Genomic DNA, 26,671 nt, shown 5'->3' on the forward strand with positions numbered 1-26,671 from the left:
GTTCAGTTCCTTCAGTATCTCTGTGACACTGTCCCATGGTTCAGAATGGCTCTGAGCACTATGGGACTTAACATCTGCGGTCATCAGTCCCATTGAACTTAGAACTACTTAAACCTAACTAACCTAAGGACATCACACACATCCATGCCCGAGGCAGGATTCGAACCTGCGACCGTAGTGGTCGCGCGGTTCCAGACTGAAGTGCCTAGAACCACTCGGCCACTGCGGCCGGCAAATGTCCCATGGATTACATAAACCTGTGACCATTCTTGCTACCCTACTCTGTATACATTCTGTAAGGGTCGATTAAAAAGTTTCTGTTTGAAGGCGTTGCTGCAGCTTATACGCAACGTAGCGTGACTCTGATGCGGGTATGTAAGTACCAACAGTTAGGCAGGGGATTTGTGTGTCATTTGTGTCTTTCCGTCGTGCATGTGGTAATTGCAGAAATGTTAACTATGACGATGTTATTACCAAATGCGTCCAAACAGGACCAACGTGCTGTTATTCTGTTCTTGGGTGCCGAAGGACAAATGCCAGTAGACATCCACCTGAAAATGAAGAATGTGTGTGAGGCAGAATGTCTCGTGTCCGTCGAAAACCACAGTTGTGGAATGGTGCGCAAAGTTCCATGCTGGTCACGATTCGACACAAATCGCCAGTCGATCTGGGAAGTCAACCTCAACCTCGCTCAAGTGGGAGACCCTCGAGCACCCGCCCTATGGTCCTGATCTTTTCCCATGCGATTATCATGCTTCCCGTCCCATAATAAACCGCTTGAAGCGGCGACTATTCCTGTCGGACGCAGACGCACAGCAGGCAGTTACGGACTTCTTCACGCAGCAGAACACGGTGTTTTACCAAATGGGTATCGTCATCGGTGGGATGATTGCCTCATTACTCACGACAATTTTTCCTGATTGGCGTACCCATACTGGGCTGTACGGCTTTCGAACAGAAACCTTTTTACTGCTCCTTTTAGTCCTACGTGGTATGGGTCCCACACACTTGAGCAGTATTCTAGGATGGGTCACACGAGTGATTTGTAAGCAATTTCCTCTGTAGACTGATTGGATTTCTCCAGTATGCTATCAATAAACCGAAATCTACCACATGCTTTACCCCCGACTAAGCCAATGTGATCATTTCATTTCGTAGCCCTACAAAGTGTTACACTCAGGTATTTGTATGAGTTGACCAATTCCAACTTTGACTTATATCATAGTCATAGGATACTGCTGCTTTTTCTCGTTGTATGAAGTGCACAATTCTACATTTCTGAACATTTAAAGCAAGTTGTCGATAATTGTACCACTTTGAAATATTATCAAGATCTGACTGAATATTTATGCTGCTTCTTTCAGACAGTGCTTCATTATAGATAACTGAATCATCTGCAAAAAGTGTGATATTACTATTAATATTGTCCACAAGATCATTATTAGACAACATGAACAACAAGGGCGCTAACGCACTTCCCTGAGGCACACTCGAAGTTACTTCTACATCTGTCAATGACTCTCCATCCTAGGTAACTTGCTACATCGTCCCTACCAAAAAATTATCAATCCAGTCACATATTTCGCTTGTTACCCCAAAATACCATAATTTTGGTAATGAACATATATGTGGTACGGAGTCAAATGCTTTTTGGAAATCAAGAAATACTGCATGAGCCTGACTGCCTCCATCCAAAACTTTCAGTATGTTATATGAGAGAAGTGTGAGTTGGGTTTCACATGATCGATGCTGATTGTCATGGAATATGTCATTCTGTTAGAGATACCTCATTATATTTGAGCTCAGAATATATTCTAACATTCTATAAGAAGTCGGTGTCAAGGATATTGGACAGCAGTTCTGTGGAAGTGCCTACCATCCGTCTTGTAAACGGATGTGATCTATTCTTTCTTCGAACTGCTGGGCACGGTTTTTTGTTCACGGGTTGAGCGACAGATTATAGTTAGAAAAAAGGGATTACTCAGTCGAAAATTCATATGGAATTTGATAGGCGTTCCATACGACCCAGGAGCTTTCTTCGGTTTAAATGATGTCAGCTGTTTTTCAACGCCACTGACACTGAAACTTATTTCACTCATCTTTTCAGTGGTACAAGAACTAAATTGGAGCAATTCTCTTTGATTTTCCTTTGTAGAGGAACGTTTGAAAACAGAGCTACGCATTTCTTCTTTTGCTTTGCTACTCTGAAATTCAGTTCCTCTCTCATCTGCAAGTGACTGGACAGTAACATTTGTACCACTGATAGCCTTCATGTCCATGCAACGCTCTGTCACTGCGCCAACTTCCAGTGCAGTCACGTGCTCATTTCAATCGTAGTTGCCGATGTTGTGGTGTTAACATTGACACTTGCATGGGTCACAAAATCACTAGCCTCTGGTTAGGGCCTTCCACTTTCCCTCATTATAATATGCACACAGTTGATATCACATAATCGAGGTCAGTTGCTTTACCATCTCTGCCAATCATAGGAAGGAATCAAATATGATCTCAGATCAGGGTACAATCTGCCACAATATGACTGAATGAGTTCACTGGACACACAAACTGAATGCAAATGCTCCTCCTCCCCATCCCTTGCTGCTGTTTCCCTGAAGGACCCCATTATTAACCATATGTTTGAACTCCCAACCAGAAATATATCCCTATCCATCTTCGTCTTTTTTGACTTGGAATGTGATGGTGAAGGCTCTGTAATGGGACGAGTGTCTCACATTTGTTAAGATTCACTGTCAGTTTCAGATAACACTCCATACTTGTTAATAAGAGGAGAGGGTAGGGCCCTCGTTTTGTACCTTGCGCCCTCCTCGTGAAGCACTTTCTCTGCAGAGGAACCTTTCATGTGGCAGGCCTCAGTTTCAATTATATTTAGTTGTTTTTGTTACTAGAATTCTCTTCCACCATGTACTTCCCATCCCTGTGCGTCTATTAACTGCATAAGCATTGGTATGGATTGTTGAAAAACATAAAAGATTACATTGTGACTGTAAATTAAGTACTTTTCAGTTTTAATTATGACACTGCAGACTTGCTGTTTAACCCACTATGAACATATCTGCACAGAATTTACCAACGGCACCGTAATACACATTCTATGAGATCTTTATGCACTTCACTGAAACTTGTGATTCATTTCATTTGTCTGGTGTAAAATTCAGGGAAACCTACAAGCTGAAAACTGCAGGAATTGCTGCTGCTCATATAGCAACTGGGGGAGGTGGTGCAGTGGTTAATATACTGAATTGCAAAGACTAGTGCTCAAATCCCCATATGACCATCCCGATTTAGGTTTTTTTGTGGTCTTTCTAAATTGCTTAAGGCAAATACCAGGATGTTGCCCTTGGAGAGGACATAGCTGATATCTTTCCACGTTCTCGTTCAACATGAGCTTGCACTCCATCTCTGTTGACCTCATCATTGACAAAGTGTTTAGATTTAATCTTCCTTCCTGGTATAGCACTCCAGAATGAGATGAGTGTTTTTGCTGTAAGATTTAATTATGAACTAACCACAGTATAAATTGATAACATATAGGCAGTGATTGAATTGATTGAGAAATGTAGAAAATGAGAAGGCAATCAGTAGTAGAAATTTGGTGTTACTATATACATGTAGCGATATCTGAAGTAAGTGATACTTGAAAATAAGCAAAGTAGACTACTTTTCATGTCCATTTGCTTATGTTGTATGGTATTATATTTTGGGTTAACTCTTCCAATTCTCAAAGGATATTTTTGACTCAGAAATGGATACGTTGGATAATAAGCGGTGCAAGTTTGTGAACCTCTTGTCAACCCCTGTTTGCTAGTCTGGGTATTCTGACATTGGCCTCTCTTTACTGTAATTTTTTGTTAACAATGTCAGCTTATTCCCAAGAATTAGCGGCTTTCACTCAGTTAATACTAGGCAGAAATCATATCTGCATTTGTAGCGCACTTCCTTGATTCTACTGCAGAAAGGTGTGCAGTATACCACTGCATCCATTTCCAAAAAGCTACCACAAGAATTCAAAAATCTTAGCTGTAATCCACACACTTTCAAATCAAAACTGAAGAGTTTCCTCGTGGGTAACTCCTTCTATTTTGTCGAGGAGTTACTTGAAAAATTAACCTGACTCCTGTGTTATATTGTTGATTGTTCTTACATAAACTTATGGCTTGCCTTTCTTTGGGTTCATAAACATATTATTTTATTTGTTATATCTTTTATGTTGTAATTTCATGTACTGACAAATTCCATGACTGTGAAGATCTGCTCCTTAATTTGGTCCTACGGATATAGACGTTTAGTTGTTATTGTAACCAATTTGACTGGTTTCTGATGAAAAGGTGAACTATAACTAAACATTTCTTTCAGGTTGTTGGGAGGTTTCTGGGAAGAGTGACTGCATTCAGACAAAATGCATTGCTGACAAACCATCAGCTGCACGAAACAATTCAAGATTTTGCTGCTGTTCAGGCAACTTGTGCAATGTGAACTTCATTGATGATTATGTTATGCCCACAGAGGACATTACTACTGCCCTGTCACGTGGTAAGTGTTCACATTTCTTAAAAGTAGTGAAATTGCATGAATGATTTCAGACTTAATGTTGTTAATTATTGTAGGCATTTACTTGGCAATAATTAAACTTTAGTTGTTCGACTTTCCAACTCATTTGAGCAATAACAGAACATTTATGGATTTCCAAACTTTCAAAAATACTTTTTTTGTATGGTTTGATTGTTTTATTCACAAAATTCCCTCCCTTGGTAGATCCAATCTGCAATAATCTAGTTATTTCCTTTTCTATTTTCAGGTAACACTATTGTTAATTGCTTTTATTGAGTTGGACTGAATTACTATGCTTTCACTGGTCAGTGCAGGTTCTATGCTGTATTTTACTGCAGATGTAGTCATCATCTCAGTGTTCAGTTTTGTTAGTTTTGATATTATTTTTGTGCATGGTGTAAAGATAATTGATAGCGAGCTGGTATCAGAGTCATGATGAAGGAATACAATCCACTTGATTAAAAAAAAAGGGGGGAAGAGGGGACTATATAACTCAGGCCATTTTTGGTCTGTTGTCATGTTCTTACCAGCCAAGAACTTTGAATTCTTTGCATCCAGCATGTCCATTGATTGTCTGGATGCTTTTGTGATAGAAGGAGTTTGAGTAGGGAGTCTCTGAATAAGTTGTGTGCAAGTCTTCTGTAGTGAACATTATAGTGGAAAAGGTCATCTTGCTCCTCAGTTTACCAGTTTTTTTTATTAATTTTTTAAAGTTGGCTCTCATTAACTGGAATAACATCAGTAAATTTTTGTGGACATTGTTAATTAGTCAGTTTGTGTTCCTTATAACATAGTGGTGTAATAAAGTCAGCTAGGCATTGGCTTTGCTTTGTGTATCTGTTTAAGAACAAAATTGGTTTTTGTGTGCAAAATTTGACAAGAACGTAAGGTAAAGGTAAATTGTTACTTACTGTAAACATGATATGTTAAGTTGCAGACAGGGACAGCTAAAAGACACTTACACATTTGCTTTTGTTCACAGCATTCATCAGAAAAAGAAACAAGCACACATTCATTGGCACAAGCAAGCACACCACACACACACACATCACCACCATCTCTGCCAGCTCGGACCAGAATGCAGCTGTTACATAGAAGGGAAGCAACAATCTGAATGGGGTGGGGAAGGGGAAGAGATGGTAGTGTATGAGTGGAACAGAGAAGAATGCTGTTTGGCAGAGTGTGCAAGGACTAGAGTGCCAACAGGCACAGGGGTAGGAGGCTGTTGGGCAAGAAGGTGGGAAGGGGGAAGGGGGGAACAGGGTGCAAAGAAAGAGAGGACCAGGGAAAGATGGTTGGGTGCATTGGTGTAGGGCAGCACACAAAAAAAGTGGGAGACAAGAGTAGGGAGAAGGTGATAGGACAAAGGGGGTTGAAACTGTTGGGTGGAGGATGTGGGACAGTATGTTAATGTAGATTAAGGGCAGGATAATTTCGGGAGCAGGGAATGTGTTGTTAGGAGAACTCTTGTCTGCATAGTTCAGAAAAGCAGGTGGTAGTAGGGAGAATCCACATGGCTCAGATAGTGAAGCAGCCATTAAAATCAAGCATTTTATGTTCAGCTGCATCTTGTGCCACAGGATGGTCTACTACTTTGCTATTAGCTACAGATTGGTGGTGATGGCCATTCATCCTGGTGGACAGCTGATTGGTAGTCATACCAGTATAAAAAGTTGTACCGTGATTGCATCAGAGCTGGTATATGACATGCCTGCTTTCACAGGTGGCCCGGTCTCTGTTCGGGTAGGATAAGCCTGTGACAGGACTGGAATAGGAAGTGCTAGGTGGGTGGATTGGACAGGTCTTGCACTTTGGTCTTTCACAGGGATATGATCCTTGTGACAAGGAATTGGGATTGGGAGTGGCATGGGAATGGGCTAGGATATTGTGCAGATTGGGAGTTGACAGAACATCCCTTTGGAAAGGGAAAGGGGGGGGGGGAGTGGGAAGGATCTTGTGTAGGATGTCCCTCATTTCATGGCATGATGATTGGTAATTAAAGCCCTGCAAAGAATGTGATTCAGTTTTTCCAGTCTGGGGTGGTGTTGGGTGACAAAGAGGGTGCTCCTTTGTTGCTGGTTCTTGGGGATGGTGAGAGGATTTGGGGTGTGAGGGGGAAATGCCATGGGAGATCTGTTTGCAGACTAGGTGTGCAGGATAGTGTCTGTCTGTGAAGGCCTTGGACAGATCCTCAGCATATTGGTCAAGGGAATTCTTGTCAGTACAGGTATTCTGTCCCTAGATGGCCAGGCTGTACGGGAGGGATTTATTGGTGTGGAAGGGATGAAAGCAGTCAAAATGCGGGTACCATTGGTGGTTGGTGGGTTTAATGTGGACAGAGGTGTGGATGGAGCCATCAGAAAGGAGGCCGGTCAGTGTCCAGGAAGGTGGCACACTGAATTAAGGAGCACCAGGTGAAGTGAGTGGGAGAGAAGTTGTTGAGATTGTGCAGGAATGAATATAGGGCATCTTGGTCCAGAATCCAGACTGTAAAGATATCATCAATGAACCTGAACCAAACTAGGGATTTGGCATTTTGTGAAGCTAGAAAGGTCTCCTCTAGATGGCCCATAAACAGGTTGGCAGAGGAGGGTGGCATGTGGGTGTCCACAGCTGTGCCACAGATATATTTGTGTGCCTTCCCTTCAAAGCAGTAGTAGTTGTGAGTTAGGATAAAGTTAGGAATGTGTATGAGAAATAAGGTAGTGGGTCTGGAGTCTGAAGGAAGTTGGGAAAGGAAGTCTTCAATAACTCTTAAGACCATGGGTGTGAGGTATGTTGGTGTATAGGGAGGTGGCATACTGCCTGGCCACCAGGGGATGGCATATCTGCAGTGGCAAAAACTCACTTGCACAATGTGGCAGGGGTCTCACCAAGGCCTTCAGACATGCACTATCCCCAGACCTAGTCCACAAACAGCTCTCCTGTGCCATTCCCCCTCGCACCCCAAATCCTCCCACCATCCCCAAGAACCAGCCAAGGAGTGCCCTCCTCATTGTCCAGTACCAACACAGACTGGAACAACTGAACCACATCCTTCTTTGATTACAGTCATTAAGCTGTGAAATGAGGAACATCCTACCCACGATTACCCTACCCCCCCCCCCCCCTCGCCTTCTAAAGTGAAGTTATGTTGATCCCCGATCTCCACTACATCCTAGTCCACCCTATGCCACTTGCAATCCCAATCCCTTGACTAAGGATCTTATCCCTATGGAATACCCAGGTATAAGACTAGCCGAGTCCACCCCCAGCACTTGCTATTCCGGTCCTATCACAGGCTTAGCCTACACCATCGGAGACTGGGCCACATGTGAAGGCAGCCATGTCATATGCCAGCTCTGCTGCAATCATTGTACAGCTTTTCATATTGGTGTAACTACCAACCAGCCGTCCACCAGGATGAACGGCAACTACCTGATTGTGGCCAAGAGCAAAGTAAACTACCCTGTGGTATAACAAGGAGCTGAACATATCGTGCTTCATTTAAATGGCCTCTTCACTACTTGAGCCATGTGGATCCTCCTCCCCACCACCACCACCACCACCACCACCACCACCACCACCACCACCACCATCTTTTTTGAGCTGTGGTGATGGGAGTTATCCCTACAAAACATTCTCCACTCCCAAAATTATTCTAGCCTTAACCTACAGTAACATACTGTCCCACACCCTCCATCCAACAGTTTCTTCCCCCTCTGTCTTGTCACCTACTCCCTTTTCTTGCCTCTCACCCTCTTTGTGTGCTGCCCTCAGCCAATGTACTTACACATCTTTCCTTATACCTCTCCTTTTTCACTTCCTGTTTCCCCTCCCACCTCACAGGGTCCTAATGCTGCATCTGTTGGCAGTCTAGTCCCTGCACACTCCACCAACCACCAGTGTTCTCCCCTCCCCCCCCCCCCCCCACCCACCCTTTCACTGCTATCCCTTTCCCTTCTCCACACCCTTCAGATTGCTGCTTCCATTTATGTGACAGTTCCATTCTGGTGTGAGCTGCCGGAGATGGTGGTCATGTGTGTTGAGGTGTGCTTGCTTGTGTGAATGACTGTGTGTATGATTTTCTTTTTCTTTTTTTTTTTCAGATTTATGGCCGAAAGGTTATGTGTAAGTGTATTTTAGTTGTGCCTGTTTGCAACTTAATGTGTCAGCTTTATTATAAGTAGCAGTCTATCTTTTCCTTACACTGTTGATAATCCAATCTGGAGTTTCCAATTTTTAAAATTTGACATGAGTTAGGTTGGTGTTGATTGAAGTGGTGATAATAGTTCCATTTACGTTAAAAGTCAATTTTTTGCAGCATTTATAAAAGCCTAGTTTTTGAATATATTTCAGGTCCCTTGAGGGAGTTTAGCTAGTTAGTCTTAGGTAATGTTTAAAATGCAGTTTTACTATCAAAATTGTAGTGGTTTGGGCATTGAACTTTGATCGGAGTTTAAATGTCAGTGTGGCCATTGGTTTTCTATGGTTTCCCTAAACTGGTTAGAATGAATGGTTGGATGGTTTCACTGAAAAGCACATGCCTAGTTATCCTATTTGATCCTTAGTTCTGTCTGTAATAACCTCATACAAATGCTGATCTTCATTCCATTTACTTATTTTCACAGGTTTATATGCAACTTAAGTCCCTTTGCACTGTAACACAATATTCATAGATAACATTATCGGAATGAAGCAGTTAGGTTGGTTTGGGACTTAACCCCAGTTAGTCTCCATCTGCCTTGACTGTTGTGGATATCCTGGTGTATCAGTGGAAAGTGAAATTTATGTGCTCCATCTGTCCAGTGAGTAATGGAGTTAAGAATTGCTGTCATTTCGCTCGTTTCACAATCCTAAGAATACTGCTTTCACAGTTTTAAAACAGCATTTGATTACAAATACAGTTTGCTTCTTCTTATATGGTCAGTCATGTTGTATTCTGGCCTTTAAGACTTTCTGTGGACACTGTTGGATTTGTTCCCTACACACACATCATATCCAGGGGAACCAGAACTCCACTGACAAAATTTAGATAGTTGTTCAGGATAGTTCCTGAGGATTTTGGTGTATGGGACATGTGGTCTCTAGAGGTTCGTTAATGAGTAATTACATTTAATTTGATTCTTACCCTTTGTATCAGTACTGCAGTGAAAGTATGTGCATAGTAGTGCAAATGTTGACAGCATATGCTGTGGGTCTATTTTGGAAACAAATTTGTTCCATTCACTCACATTACTTGCTGTTAACAACAGCAATGCTTATTTTACTGCTGGTCCTCAAGGTTTCATTCAGCGTTGCTTGTTCTGTTACAGATTTATTTTTCTGGCAGTGATAATTATATGTTAACAGTGACACTCAGTAGCTGGGAAATAACTGATGAGGAGTTTAGTGATTTGCACATTGTGTATGGATGCACTGGATGCAGTGGAGAAGCGGCACGACAACACTATGCCAAAGCAACAGGGATAATTCTGACAGCAAAGCCTAACAAATTGTAATTAAGTTATTACTCTGTAATGAGCCTCTGGAGACCAAAGGTGCCTTATACCAAAATATCAGAAAATGTCCACAAACAACATGTCAAATATTGTTGGTGGAGATCTGTGTGTGATTTCATTTATACTTAAAGACTAGACTTGCAGAACTTCATCTGTAGCTGCCTCAGAATAAATTTTGAATACTTGATTTTTATGAACTAGTAACATAACATTGCACATTTATGTTTTTCATCATCCTTCTGTGTTGAGCATTTCTGAAAATTTCCTTTAACATGTACAATACTTCTGTCTGTTTATGTGATAAAGTATTATTAAATAACCAACATATTTCACTCATCCTCTTTTTCATAGCTACAAGTTTAATGGAACCTGCTGACGATGGATATCGAACTATTCTCATTGCCTTAGTTTGTGGCCTTGTACTAGTGTTAATTTCTGTGGGTGTTGGAGTAATCGTTTTGTGGAAAATACATGAAGCCTCTATTTACAAGCAGACAGCTGATGCTGTTCATCTTATGGACAATGGAAGTCCAGGAAATTACCAATCTGACACCTATGCCTTGGAGCACCTAAAAATATCCACAATTGTAGGTAAGTAAATATATTCATTGACACTCAGTAAAATATTTGCAATTATTGGGCTTTACCAAGAAGCATCATACTGAAAAATTTCTCATGAAGTGTAATGTGGGTTAGGTGCATACTTTTAGCCACATTGGTAATGAGAGAATATCATTACTTGAGTTTCACTTCAGTTTTTATAATTGTGGAATATCATTGTGAAATGTTCTCTGCCAGCTACACTACATTCATCATATTTCATGGAATTCACCAAGAGGTGCAGCAGGGATGTGGAAATAAGTCTGAGATGTACATTTAGTTTAATGTAAGTGCAATGCAGTGAAATGACTTAGCATTGTGAGACACTGTTGTCTTACATTGCTAATTCTAATCATTAAATAATATAAAACATTAAATTTGAGAATTTCTGTGAAAATTGGCTTCAGTGGAGTAGGGGTTGCCAAATAGAAAGTTCTTCAATTCCTCCTTAGAAACTACCACATTATCTATATTATATTTAGTGTGCTCTAGCAGGCTGTTGAATATGTTTGTACCTCTGTATCTTTCCTTCGCCTCTAGTCTTTCTTTGCAGAAGTTTGTTTTGATCTATTTATTGTATTCATGCTTTTCACCATGTATTGAGAAAACAAAAATGTTGGTAGTGACAAAGGACATTAATGAATACATATGTATTGTGAAGGAGTTGTAAAAATACACAGTTTTTTGAGGAGGTCATTGCAGGATGTTCTAGAATTATCATCAGATATAATTCTTATAAAACACTTGTGTGTCCTAAAAATACTGTCCAAGTAAGTTGAGTACGAAAGGGGGGGGGGGGAACTGATTCTTTAAGTCATTAGTGAGTGGAAATGTACATAATAAAATAGTATCTTTATTTTTAAATCAAACATAGTAGTAAACATGTGCACTGCAAATGTTTCTAAACTAAAGCACTTCATTAATTCTAGGCAATGGATTTTCCAATTAAGGTTGTGATCTATCTGTAGTCCCAAAAACTATACACTTTTTGCTTCTTTTATTTCATGAATTGCAAAACCTATTTGTATAGGTCGTGGAGTTCTGTTTAAAGTACTGAAGTGTATGTACTGAGTCACACCAAAATTTAATTATAATCTGTTTACAAGGGCGTACCCAGGATCTGAACTAGGGGGGAGGGGGGGCAGGTCATACTAGTCTCAGGAAACAAGGACTCGAGACAACATACAGCACTTCTTATTAAATAAAACAGTAAACCAGTGAAAAACTGCTTTTAATAAACATTTTAAATACAAGAATGCACTTGTACAATCTGAGAAAACATGCAGCATTTGTTATTAAATAAAACAGTAAACTAGTGAAAAACTGTGAATATCTTCTAAGGGGGGGGGGGACACAGCTGCCCCCCACCCCCCTCTGCCCCTCGCTGGGTACGCCCATGTCTGTTTGCCTTGAACCATCTGTTGATGTTTTCAGATATTTTATTATTTGCCTATTCCATAATAGAACTGATATTACATTTTATTCCTGTACTAGTTTGTATCTAATGCAAAAAAGACAAAATTTGTTTCTTCTGAAACCGTGGTTTCTGGTTATACACAAACAATCTTCTACTTACAAAAATTGAACCTTTTGATACACTATGTCTGATGCTTTAAATTCTGAGTGTATATTGTTACGTGCTTAACACTGAACTGATATACAGGGTTATTCTAATGATGGACCCATTTTCAAAAATTCATATGTATTCAGATACAAATCCAAAATGAGCAAGCTTTATACCAATGAAAAGAGCAAGTTTCAAAGTTTTTGATAGGTGGTGGCGGGCGGGTGGGCGGTAATGGTTTCAGAAGTGGCAAGTACAGTTCATGTGGCAATAGGGCCGTCATTCCATTTCACTGAGAGTGAGAAGGCGGCTGTGGAGCACAAGGTTTTCTGGGCTCTTGAGTACGTGAAAAGTGAGTTGCAAATTGCAGTGTGGTGGGCATTTCGTACCAAATTCAGTATTCAACCATGAACTCGTAAAAGCATTACCCATTGGTTTAAGCAATTTAAACAGACTGGCAATGTGTGCAAGGGAAAAAGCATAGGCTGTTCGCATGTGTCAGAGGATGATATCTGACGGCAGTCCCAGTACGTCTACCAATAGAGCCAGTTGAGAACTTGGAATACCCCAACCAACTGTATGGTCCCTCAAGTTATGGAAGATTCCCAGGACTTCATTTTCCAACAGGACAGAGCTCTGCCTCATTGGCACCTTGGTGATGAGGATTTTTGAATGACTCCCTTCCTCAGCACTGGATGGGTTGCAGGGGACTTTGAGGACCTGGCTCTGCACTTCGGGCCACCAAGACCTCCTGATCTCACTGCCTGTGACTGTTTCTTATGGGGTTATGTGAAGGAAGCTGCTTACATCCCACCTCTACCAACCACTATGAACAATGTGCAGAACTGGATCACTGTTGCCGTGCACTCAGTAACAGCAGATATGCTTTCGTGTGTGTGGGATGAGTTTGGCTATTGCATTGAAGTTTGCTGTGCAGCTAATGGTGGCCACATTGAACATTTATAACATTTATCACATTTCTAATTATTAAGTAGTTATTAAAAACTAATTAATTACAAATTACTAAATTTATTAGATTGATATCAAACATTATGAAAAAAAAACCTTCGAAACTTCTTCTTTTTATTGGCTAAAGCTTGTTCATTTTGGATTTGTACTTGAATAAAGACAAAGTTTTGAAAATGGGTCCATCATTTAAAATAATCCTGTACATTACTTTCCGTCATTCAGATAAGATAAAAACCATTAACCTGCTGTGTCTTACTGTTCCATAATATTTCAACTTTTGCATGAGGATATCAAGGTCCACCCAATCAAAACCTACTGATAGAAAGTCTTAAACCTGGAACATACAGTTTGTAGGTGCTGGAACTTGTCTGTTCCTTCCTCAGGCAGGAAAGGAAGCTTCAGTGGATGAGGTTGGAAAGAAGGTGCAATCAGTTAGACCTCAAGCTGAGAGGGACTCACTTAGTATGAGGACAAGGGGAAGAGACTTTGATCCCCCATCCCCCTCTACCCATCCTCACAGCAAGTGGGCCCATCCTGAACTTTGGCTCTGAAAGCTGTTTCACTTCTAACATTCCACTACTAATCTTTATTCCCTCCCTGATTGAGGAGCAGATAACTTATGAAAGCTAGGAATAATTTTTCCTAGTATTTGGAATTTTGCTTCCCAAAAGTAAGAGCTGGCCGACCATTCAGTCTGCTTATAATTAAACATGACTAAACATGTCACTTACATTGGGTACTGGTAGGGAGGGGTGGTTGGTTCTCACATTAAATGATAATGAAGAATACCACTGGGCCTTTCCAGAGTTAGAAATTGATTCAAGATTGCCTTATAGTGTTTCTCTAGTAACAACTGAACTCAGTAGAGCCTGTCATGATATATTGCTAGCTCTGTTTAACATAAACTGACTTCGTGGAGACTTTGTCTCCCTCAGTGAATAAGCTTTGTTCACTCTCTTCTGAAAGTGAGAAAAGACTGTGGAACACACAGTCAGTTGGTCTCAGATGTTCCCCCTAGAATCCAGGAACAGTACCTGTCCACTCATGTCAAACTCGCCCAGCTGGACATGGCAGTACCACAGGCATTCCTACAAACATGCCTGTAAGGTACCTCACATTTTTTAACCTCAAAATGCCTGCAATACTTCTTAAAAGCATAATCTCCTTAAACATCTCCACAAATGAGACTTCAGAGATGTCCTACCGTCTATGTATAGTCCTTCTTTTCCAACAACTTATTCAGACATCAAGTCAGAGATGTCCTGTTCATTTGTTTTGAGCAAGAGAGTGAGTGTCTTGGGTAGGGATTGGAGGCTATGCAAAATTTCTGGGGTGAGATCACTGTGACAGGGCTTGTAGGTGGAAGAGTCAAATAACTGATGGATAACTTCTGTCAGATAATTACTGTCATTTTTAAGACAGTGATAGTGTCTTCACCTACAGGGCTCATATCCCTATTGAAGACTCAAGAGACAAGTACAAGACCATGTCCTATGCCCCCACATATCACATCCTACTCCAGTCAGAAGTACAGTGTAGTCTTTTATGTGGGCATGGCCAGCAGCCAACTGTCCATATGAATGGATAGCCACTGCTAAACTGTGGTTAGGGACAGATTTGAAGACCTTAGCCGTAAGCAGTGGTAGGGGACAAGTTGGTTGATTTGAGAAATTTCACAGTAAAGTTTCAATAAACTCTCATAAATGAGATATTTCAAGTACATGCAATGTGATTTTTAAGTTCAGATAAGTCATTGTTTACAAGTATACAGGGAGAGTCAGGAGGAAAGGTACATGCTTTGAGGAGTGGTAATATTAGTGATCCTGAATAAAAAAATGTCATATGAGCATATGTCCTGTCCTTGACAGCTTCCTAGGAAACTAATGAACACAGTGGGTAACAGGACAAGTGCAGGTGATAGTAAGTGAAACACTGTGATCTGATGTTTTGTTTGGTAGTATATATCTCCTTACAAAAGGTGTTCAAAAAGTCCACTGTCAACTGCATGCATTTTGCAGTTCTTGTAGACAGTTGCTGTGTTGCTGATCTGAGCTTATTTGTACACTCCTTCATCCCCATTCTGGTCGGAGGAAGGCAGTGGCAAACCACATCTACTAGGACCTTGCCTAGTATGGCAGTGAGGGTCTCCCGCGTCGTTCCCTACATTCTGTCACAGAGTATGGGACTTCATGATCATCACTTGAACACACATGTGTAAAATAAAAGTGAGAAGTTTCTCCTTTGTGTTCACTCTGTTCTTTTTGTGAGGAAATGTACACAATTAAACAAAATGTTAAATCCCAATGTTTCATTTACTATACTTGCATATGTCTTGCTCCCCATTGTATTCAACAGTTTCCTCAGAAGCTGTTAAGAATAGGACATATGATCCTATGACATTATTTGCTCAGAATCTCTAAATTTTACCAAATTTTATTTGTAAAAATTTATCAATAGGTACTTCACATTGTTTATTTACAAACAGAATACACTTTACATGGGTTAACATTGGCTTACCAGAGTTTGCTTGTTGCTTAAATTAATGAAACACTACTGCAAAATCTCTCAAAAATGCAGATGTGAAAGGTTCAAATTGTTTCAGTTTCTGGTATTAAGATTTTCATTAATAATATTTATAATAGTGAAATATAACATCCTCAGAAACTTATCTATGATTCAGCAAAATATAAAATTGTTTTTATTCTTGCCATACTGCAGCACATGAACAATGTCAAGGTATTTCAACCATTACCTTGTTGTGTTAATTCATGCAAACTGTGGTATGGGACACGACTTACTTTGTTAAATAAATACTCACATTTACATGATTAGCAAAAACTCCTGAAGCGCATTTGTGTTCAGGAACATATTCAGAATCTGTATCTGAGTTCTAGTTATCCACATCATCCCCAGATTTGTAACACTGCACACATTACTACTAATGGCTGCTATGTTTCTGGCACTTATCATTGTCTACATGCATGCATTCTTACAAAGATTCCATTAGTGAGAATTTGAAATTAGAGTTATAGCTGCCATTTCTCAGTTTACACTATGGAAATACCATCTAATGTGAATAAAGCATATCATGTTTCGCATGCAATAATTCCGTTTCTCGATGGCTGTCACTTACAGTTGTTGACAGCTGATGTCTTCAGTTGACCACCCAGTAGCAAAACATGATATGAGACTTAAGTGGGTGCCTCATAATACCAGATTCTCTGAATAACACTTCTTTCGATCCTGCAGTCTCCCTGACGTCAGTCTCCACTAGCCCCTTTTCCACACCCATCCCTATCCAGATGCCACCAGCCCCCTCCCACCATTCCACTCATTCCACATGCACATTCTACAATCCACTCCTCCATTTCACTATACATGCTATGTACACTATTCCCTATGTTTGCAATGGGGACTGTGTGTGTGTGTGTGTGTGTGTGTGTGTGTGTGTGTGTGTGTGTGTGTGTGTGTGTGTACACGCCTGCAGACACACATACCTCTCCATGTAGCCATCACTTTTTATTATGTAACATTACACTTCTGTAAGGTTTACTGAAATCTGTATTTGTATTTGTATTTTTCATATGCAGTTGTTAGAGCCTTTTGTCTTCATATATGTTTCAGGCCAGGGGCGATATGGATGTGTGTTTAAAGGAACATTGCTTGACAAGGAAGTTGCTGTAAAAATATTTCCAGGCCACCACAGACAATACTTTCATAATGAACGTGATATCTATTGCTTACCATTCATGGATAATCCTGCTTTGTTAACATATTTTGGTATGTATGTTTCTCTTTTGCAAATAATAAAACAAATTTCATTGACCATTACTTTGACCAAAATGTAATAAGCAAGAAGTAAGAAAGAGTGCGCAGTGAATAGTCATTGTAGGAGGCAGATCTGGAACATAGGAGGCAGATCTGGAACATTAACAAACATCAAAGCAAGTCCAAGCACAAAATGGTTCATCAGCATCAGACTAAATTATGTGCAGTGCCAGTATAAGTGCACAGTAAAGGGAAAATGAGAAAAAGAGAGGGGGGAGGGGGGGAGAGGATACATAAGTGTGCACCTTAAAATGCTGTAATTTTGTTGGAGAAGACAGCAAAATGTAGAGAGAGAAGGAGAATGGAGTAGAACTGACTAATAAAATTTGTGTAATATTATCAAAGATTGATGCTATTGATGTGTTTTTCTGTATGGACAGACAGACAACTTGTTTCTTTGCTTTATGTTTAAAATGTTGCTCAGAGCTTTTTTTTTTTTTTTATCATGCCTGTGTGCCAATGGCCAGTAATGCTATCGGATGAGCAGTTAATACAAAAACTTGTATTGAAGGTTTCAAGCATAAACACAATTGATAAGTATGTATCTTACCATATGCAAAGAATACAAGTCATACCAAATTGCAGACAATTAAGTCCCATAAAATAACTTCAAGATAAAATTGTGTAACTTTAAGTAATTGAAATTTCACCTCCCTTGAGTTTATAGCATTTTATTACTTAGATTCTTGTATTTACGGTAAATGCACATGTGACATCATCATTATTTTTATTTTATTATTTATAAATAATCCCATTAGGACTGTGCAAATCACTTAGAGGCAGCACCTTCCTTTATTATTATGTTGTTGTTCTTGTTCTTGTTGTTAGTATTATTATTTTTTATTGATCAGGGTCAGATGAACGTGTGAGTGCTGAGGGATACATTGATTACTTGCTGGTGCTTTCATATGCCACAAATGGCTGCCTTCAGGATTATCTCAGGAGTAATTTGGTGGACTGGAATTGTTTATGTAGAATGGCACTATCTGTTGCAAAGGGTCTAGCTCACCTACACACAGATATCCGTAAAGGAGGTAAGCCATATTTGAACGACATTCTTACATATAACGCACAGTTTCATGTAGTCATTTTAAGAAAAATACAAGATGTGTGTAAACATTTGTAACAAATGCCTGGAATGATTTCCTGCATCAAAATAAGACAAAATGTTGATGTCAGAGTACGTTCTACAGTTGCTGGTAATGTACAGAAATTGTACAAAATTTGATACCAAGTATCCTTAATACAAAATATTATAGTGATGAATTTCTTGTGATGTTATCTGTACCACTCTACTTGCAGCATAAAACAAAAATGTCTCTGTATGTAACACATATGTGACTCCTGTGTTCTGTGGGAGGTATGATGAAGTTGAGAAAGAACGGCGCTGAAAATTGCATTGGGCATGAATCAGCACACAGTATCAGGAACATTTTCTGCACAGACAGCAATCATCATAAAAGATGTTTTGCCTGTATTTAACAGGCACAGTATTGCCTATTCAAGTAGCTGATGTTGAATCCTGCCATCTGTGGACATTTGGCAGGACACGTATTACAACAAGTGCAAGTGCAAGTGCCTGACTGATATACAGGGTGAGTCAGGAGGAAAGGTACATGCTTTGAGGGGTGATAGTGATTCTGAACAAAAAACTTCATATGGATGTATGCCCTATTCCGAATGGAAATTTTAGGTAGTTTCCCGACTTGATAGACCACAAGTGTCCCATATCCAACTGTTTGTCTCAACTTGCTACCTCAATATGCTAGCTCAAATTGGCCCACAAAAACTACGCAAGCAACAGTGCATGTGCGTCAAGGAAGTTTTTCAAAGTTCTTGTGCTCTCTTCGCACAAACCATTAGTTATAGAGAAAAAATGAATGGGACCTTTTTGTAGGAAATTTAATATAATTTAATTTTGTACTGTGACACATTTTTGCTGGAGGGTGCAGTTTTAGAGTTATTCAAGAAGAACATACAAAAGTGATATTAAATGTGTTCTATCTCGGAAACCATTCAGAATAGGGCATACGTCCATATGAAGTTTTTTGTTCGGAATCACTAATATTATCACCCCTCAAAGCATGTACCTTTCCTCCTGACTCGCCCTGTATTTTACACCTAGTATCCATACCACCTGATAAGGATACAGGGGCTAAACAAGGTCAGTTTCCAATAATGAACAGAATTTTGCTTGTGATTCTTTCCCATGACCACCAACATACTGACATTTTTCTTTTATTCACTGTAGAGTAACACTTGGATGAGGTGGCATCATGAACTTACATAACATTAATATACCAGTGATAATCCCTGTGGTACAGTTGTGCTGATCGTAAAAACCGATTTGGACTCGGTTTGTGTATCCATGATCACTTAACAGGCTTATGCATGCCTCACTGATGACTAAATGGATCAGGAGTCTTGACTCTCTTGAGCAAAACCCTACCTGTACTAGTGAAAAATGTGTCTGTTGCTCATATCTGTACTACAGGGAATGCACAATTGGGTGCAAGCACACTTCAGTTTGGATGTACATCAGTTTCTGGACAACATCTTCCCAAGGGGGGAAGGGGGAGGGGTTCTGTTACTTGAGTTAATTACTTGAGCATCAAGAAACTAAGTATTATGACAGTTCTCTCAGTATTTATATTCAGTTGCTTACTGTAGATAAAAGAAAAAACAAACAGAACCACAATGAAGGCAGTCTGTTGGTCAACATAATGCATATCACTAACATATAATTTAGCAATCTAGTAATAGTCTTTGCAACACTTAAGAATAACTGCACACACCTGGAAATTAACATTCTGATGTCCAACCTTCATGAGCACACACTTCCTCATTATAATTTTCAGGAATTTGATATAAAAAAGGGCTGCAAAGGCATTTTATAAAATTTAGGAAGTAGTGTATTGTACAAGGGAAGACTGTTACCTTTGACCCTTATTATTTGTAAATTTGCACCTTTTTTATCACCCTTATGGTTGTGTGTTTTTAATGTAGCTTAAATTGCTTTTCTTAGAACTGTTTATTATTTACTTTGTTCCAACTGTGGCAATATCAATAGCAGATGCGGTGCTCGAGGATAGATGAATAGTCATTACAGTTTGAATTAATTTTCTGGGATAAAAGTTCCATTGAGTAACTGGCTTGGTCTGTTGATGGGTTGTGACACATGTGAGATCTGTTCCAAAAGTTCTGGAACATTAGTAATTTTGCATTAGTGGTGTGATGGAGCAAAATGCGGTTGGCATCCCTGCACATGTCTAGAGATATGGGCTGACATTATGCATATGAAAGTGCAAAGTGTAAAACAAAAGAGCAAAATGGGAAAAAGCATTATATCAAAAACATGTATGCTTTTTGAGTTTTCGTAACATTCAGAATGATGATCCTGAATCTCAAGAAATTGAAGCAGAAAATACAGAAGTTGCACCTCATTGTACAGGCGATGGCAGTAGGAATTATTTATTGCTATCTGCAACTCTTTCCGATGTAGCCACATTTTTTTAAAAGTGATACTTTAGTCAAACAAATGCAAGTCCTCCCAGTTCAGCCACATCATCTTCCAACCACAGAGAAGTTAAAAGTACAGCAAGCCTTCTTGCCCCTGAGATGTCTTCTTCAAGACAAATGGAGGTGGAAAGTATATTACATGTTTCTGATGTTATTACATATTCTCTGAGCCAAAAATGACACAAAAGTAAATTTTAGTGCAATGATATTCGTGAATGACCAAGCAACTTTGATCAAGAGTTTTGGATTGTGAATGGAAATAGCAAAGTGCAACATATGAACAGTAATTTTTTGTCTTCAAGTAAAATATACGACAAAGGAAAAAGAAACACGATTCTATCAAAAGTGATTTTTCATGCACACAATTAAATTAACAAATAAAATACATGGGAGAGATTGGTTGTGCTATTCAAAATTTTAAGAGGAACTTTTCTTTTTTGTTTGCAAAGTTACAAATTTAGAGGGTTCATAATAATTTATAAAAGACCAATTAGATGATGAAGATCGTGAATATTTTGTTGAAGAGTCACGAAAAAAGTGCTTCACATAGACAAGTGATAATATCATTGTTAGTTTGGAAAAAACAAGGATGCACCTGTTTATTTTCAACTTGTGAGTCAAACTGAGGCTGAACAAAAGTGTTGATGGACAGTTTTAGAATGAATTATTGCAGTTATAACTTTTTTAGCATAACAAAGTCTTGCATTTTAGGATAGTGATGAAATCGTTGGATCACCTCACAATGGAAATAATTTAGGTTTATGAGAAGTAATAGCCAAATTTGACATTTTTCTTGCCCAATATATGTATATATTCATACAAATAAAGGAAAGGGACATATATCATATTTGTCAAAAATAACTTGCGAGGAATTTATGCACATAATTGCATCAAGCATATGGGATTGTATTATTTGTGAAATTAAGATAGTCAATCGTTATTCTGCTTCATTAGATTCCACTCCTGATACGTCATATGTAGACCAACTGACTCTGGTAGTGCACTATGTCCTGTGTGATTTGGACCAGTGGAAAGATTTTTAAGGTTCTTGGACACAGAAGGCCATACTGAGAGCAGTTGCTACGAAGGCACTTGTGTGTGAGTTTACTACTACCAAGCAAGTTTTGGATGATACATCTAATAACATGGATTGAAAGTAGACAGTCATCATCAGGCCAGCTGGCTAGTTTCCAAGGTGGTTGAATTGGAAATGGGAATAATGAGTGTCAGTTGGAACAAAACCCTACAATTATTAAATGCACACACTGTCATTTGACTGTATTGTTATTCGTTTAATTATGACCCAGATTTTGTTTTTTTCTGCCATTTTCAAGTGATTGAGTTTGTCATTACAGTCACATGGTGGTGTTTTCATTTAAAAATTATTGTATGACTGTTGCTGAGCAACATCAAAAACTGTTTAAAATTGTAAAATGCTTGTTAGCAACTAACGCCCCACTGCAGCAATGTGATCAAGACCTTAACACATAATATACCTTTTATAAATCATTAAACTGGTATATCCAAGCAATTTGGTCCACATTTTCAGATATTAAAGCAAAAGCAAAAGTGCTGACTGTGATAATATAAGCAGTAGACTTAAAGACGATGCAAGTGAAATGCAGAGTACAACAATTTCAGCAGCTGTGCTACACTTGATGAAACTGGAGAAAATAAAAAAAAACCTGTTCAACATTTTAAAGTTCAGAAATTTACTGTCATAACTGATAATGTGATCTGTGCATTAGCTAAACAAGTGGAAACATACCATTAAGTGGCTAGTGTATCTAGAATACTTCGTCATTTAAGTCTTTAACAGCAGAAGAGATCTTGAAAATAACTCCAGTTGTCATCAGTGCTTAACCAGATGATTTGGAAGAAAGCCTTGGTGATGAACTGGTGCAGTTTGCTGAGCTGCTCAAAACAGATGTGGCTGCTGTTGTTGACAACAAAAAGCACGAGACCCTTTAACTGCATTTTTATAAGTTTTTATGGAAAATTTGTTATAATTGTGGTTTTTGTTATGTAGAAATAGTCTTAGGCAGTTACTTGTCTTTGATGATCACCAACTGCAATGCAAAATGTTCTTTTTCAATATTAAAGGGCATTAGAAATGTGTTAAGAAGCACCATGGGACAAGAACAGCTAACCAGCCTCACCTTAATGAACATAGAGATGGTGATTTGACTACTGTTATAACTAAATTTGTCCAAATTAAATTGAGAAAAGTTTTGTTTTTGTAAAGTGCTGTTTTATTTTATAACTTAAACTTTGATGCATAAAACAAACCAAGGGCCTCTTCTTAGCATTTGCTACAGGGCCCTGCACTGGCTTCACAGCTCTGGTTACACCACGTGTGCCTTAAGGGGTTCAGTATTGCTGCTTACGGTGAATGCTTAGAGTGTCTTATATGGCATGGGTACTAGGTATCATACAGTTCTGTGCTATGTAACTTAGTAACAGCACGTTGTTGGACTTATTTTCAGGGAAACATTGGGGGTTATTTTCACTATAGCAATACTCCCCCCCCCCCCCTCCCCCCCCTCATTCTCATGCACTCCAATCTTGAAGCATCCTGTATAATTACCTGTTGATAGTTGTTAACTGTGTTACATAATCCAAATGTTATACACTCTAAGACAAAAAATCAGTATACCATGAAGGAGTTTTCTGAATAGGACAGAAATTGAGAGATGTGATGGGCATGTAGAGGCAACCAGATGAACATAATTTCAGAAAAATTAGGTGATCTATTCAAGAGAAGCAGCTTCACAATTTGAAAGAATTAGGCATTGGTCCACCAATGGCCCTTATGCAAACATTAATTCAGCATTGCATTCATTGACCAAATTCAGTCCAACTGGTGCATTAGATCATCAAAATCCTGATCTGGTTGGAGCGCTCTGCTCATAATGTTCCAAACATTCTCAATTGTGGAGAGATCCAGCGACCCTGCTGGCCAAGATAGGGTTTGGCAAGCATGAAGACTAGCAGTAGGAACTCTCATCATGTGAAGGTGGGCATTATCTTGCTGAAATGTAAGTCGAGGATGGCTTGCCAGAAAGGGCAGCAAAACGAGGTACAGAAAATAGTTGACGTATTACTGTGCTGTAAGTGTGCTGCGGATGACAACCAAAGGGTTAGTGCCATGAAATTAAATGGCCTCCTGGTTGGTGGGCCGTATGATGGGTAACACTCAGGTTGGAATCACATTGCTGTCCAAGTCATCTCCAGACACGTCTTCAGCTTGAAATCTGATTGACTGCAGCAGAATTGTCTTCAGTGATGAGTCTTGCTTCCAGATGGACCCAGATGGCCAGCAAAGATTGTCTGGAGATGCCCCAGACAGTAGTGAGATACAAACCTGATTGTCGCCTGCCACACAGCCAGACAACCAAGAGTGATGGTCTGAGGTACCATTTCTTTTCATAGCATGACATCTTGATTGCCATCCGCTGCACACTTACTGTGTAGCGGTACACTATTTATATTCAAAGACCTGTTTTGTTGCCCTTAATGGCAAGCCATCCTGGGCTTAAGTTTCAGCAAAATAATGCCTGCTGGCTCATGGTGAGAGTTCTTACTGTTTGTGTTCATGCTTGTCAAACCCTAATTTGGCCAGTAAGATCACCAGATCTCTCTCCAATTGAGAATGTTTGGAGCATTATGAGCAGGGCCCTCCAACCAGCTCATGATTTTGAAGATCTAACAGGCCAGTGGACTGCATTTGACACAATATCCCTCAGAAGACCATCCAGCAACTCTGTCAATCAATGCCAAGCCGAAAAAACTCCTCGCATAAGTCTCTGTAAGTTCACCTTTATACTAGATGGTTGTGGGACCTCGGCTGTTCAGTTTAAAATGTCTAATAGAGACACCTTCAGCTGTCTAAATTTCCAGCTTTATTTTACTTTTGCTACCAGTTTCAGCGTTACATAATGCCATCTTCAGGCCAATGATAACAGTATAAAATACATAAGAAAAGGGGTGGTGTAAAATTTTAAAAATCAAATTATATACAATGGTAATATGAAATTAACACATAACAAAAACCAGACTTTAGGTCAAGGCAATGTTCACTTGCATCATACAGGACTTGTGAACAATTAGAAAGGTACTAGTAAGTTAACATTGCCTTGACCTGCTCACTTGCTTACTTTCACTCTTCGACACGTAACCACGATGGTTGTTACCCCAAATTTGTTGGCATTATGGCGTTATTGTTGTGAGTTCTTCTCTCTTTACATTGTTTTTGTTGTTCAAATTGCTCATCTGTACCTCTTATGCATTGATAATACCAAACATAGTGTTCCGGTATATTTCTTGTCATTCATATTCTCATTTAACCACCTACTCGTGTAAGTATAGACTGCCAAATTACATGTTGTGTAGTATACCCTGATACATTTTTATTTTAGTGTTAACTGGTTGATATATTTAGGTAACATACAAGGAGTGATTGGAAAGTTTTAAGAATGGATCTGCTACTGCTTACTGGTTTGGCGGACAGGTACACAGAGGGTGGGGAGTGAGTCTTTGGCTTGTCCCTGAATGCCCTCTGACAAGAAACTGCATTTCCTCTGTTCAGTTCATTGTAGCAGCTGATTGAGTGCAAGTCTGTTAGGGCTTGTTGCCGGATTCTGTCCGTCTGAAAATGGACGTAAAAACGGAGCAACGAGTTTGTATGAAATTTTGTTTTAAAACTGGGAAATCAGCTTCTAAGACTTACAGACTATTAAAAACAGCTTTTGGAGATAATTGTATGAGCCAGTCAAATGTTTCTGTCTGGTTCAACAGATTTAAAAATGGCCGCGAATCATTTGAAGACAAACCATGGTCTGGCTGTCCTTCCACCTCAAAAATGAAGGAAAATGTTGTGAAAGTTCATGACTTTGTGCGCTCTGATCATAGACTTGGAATTACAGAGATGGCTGATGAACTTAATTTAAGTTTCTATGCAGTTTAGTCAATTTTAACTGAAGACCTGAACATGTGTTGAGCATCCGCAGAATTCATTCCAAAAGTGTTGTCAAGTGACCAGAGACAATACCGACTTGAAGTGTGCCAAGAAATGATTACTCAGACTAAAAATGACACAGACTGGTATATGAATATGATCCAAAGCAAAGTGCAGTCTTTGCAGTGGAAGACTCCAGGTTCACCACGACCGAAAAAAGCACGGCAAAGTTGGTCGAAGGTGAAGACAATGTTGGTGATTTTTTTCGATTCAACCGATATTGTGCATCATGAATTTACCCCTGGAGGACAGACAATTAACCAGGAATACTACAAATGTGCCCTTGAGCATTTGCACAAAAAGGTGTGGAAGGAAAGGCCTGCATTGTGGAAAGACAGGAGTTGGGTTCTACACCATGACAATGCTCTGGCTCATCATGCCTTCTCCATCATTGAATTTTGATGCGCAAGTCGCTGAAGTGGCATCAAATCAAAATACTTGCATCCAGGAAATGGTGTATCCAATGGGAGGCCCTAGTCACACAACATTTATTTATCATTGAATTTTTGACCAAATTCAAAATTCCTCTGCTTCCACAACCACTATGTTCCCCTGATTTGACTCGATTGAAGCCATCCAGGCAAATATGGAGAGCATCCTTAACACACTTCAGGAAAAAAATTTCCAGCAATTTTTCCAAAAGTGGAAACACCATTGTAATCGGTGCGTTCAGTCAGAAGGGGACTATTTTGAAGGAGATGCATCACAGTAGCATGTAATTACCACCATTGTACAATTACAAGCCCATTCTTATAACTTTCCAGTCATAGCTCATACGATCTATTGGTTGCCCTCATTACTGCCTTGACTTTTTTCTTGCATTCTGTTCTATTGCATGACACATACGTGCTTCTATGAACTCTTGATCCTATACAAAGTAGGTATGTGACCTTAATATACTATTCCCTTAATGTTTTTACATCTATTAGAGAACTTGACTCGTCCATCTGATGGGTATTGCCTTTTGACATGTTGCTTGCATATTTTGGGTAAATAGTGACATAATTACATACATCTAGTTCTGTAGCACATCTGTAGATTCTCACATCATAACTTTTGCTCTCATAAGCATCTTGATATCCCACTCACCTGTTCTTTATTGTAGGTCCATTTTACTGGTTGTTT

General features: G+C 39.4%; 1 protein-coding gene across 5 annotated transcripts in view; it reads left to right on the forward strand.

Moving 5' to 3' along the window:
* Positions 1–26,671, forward strand: part of LOC126471009 (bone morphogenetic protein receptor type-2) — a 378,855-nt gene that overhangs the window by 279,280 nt on the left and 72,904 nt on the right. For all 5 annotated transcript variants that reach the window (XM_050099064.1, XM_050099067.1, XM_050099068.1 and 2 more), the window contains 4 exons: positions 4,375–4,551; positions 10,401–10,640; positions 16,807–16,962; positions 17,862–18,044. In XM_050099064.1, the coding sequence (XP_049955021.1) occupies positions 4,375–4,551; positions 10,401–10,640; positions 16,807–16,962; positions 17,862–18,044 (756 nt within the window). The remainder of the gene's footprint in view (positions 1–4,374; positions 4,552–10,400; positions 10,641–16,806; positions 16,963–17,861; positions 18,045–26,671) is intronic.

This window comes from Schistocerca serialis, chromosome 3 (genome assembly GCF_023864345.2).
Source record: "Schistocerca serialis cubense isolate TAMUIC-IGC-003099 chromosome 3, iqSchSeri2.2, whole genome shotgun sequence".
Classification (NCBI taxonomy): domain Eukaryota; kingdom Metazoa; phylum Arthropoda; class Insecta; order Orthoptera; family Acrididae; genus Schistocerca; species Schistocerca serialis.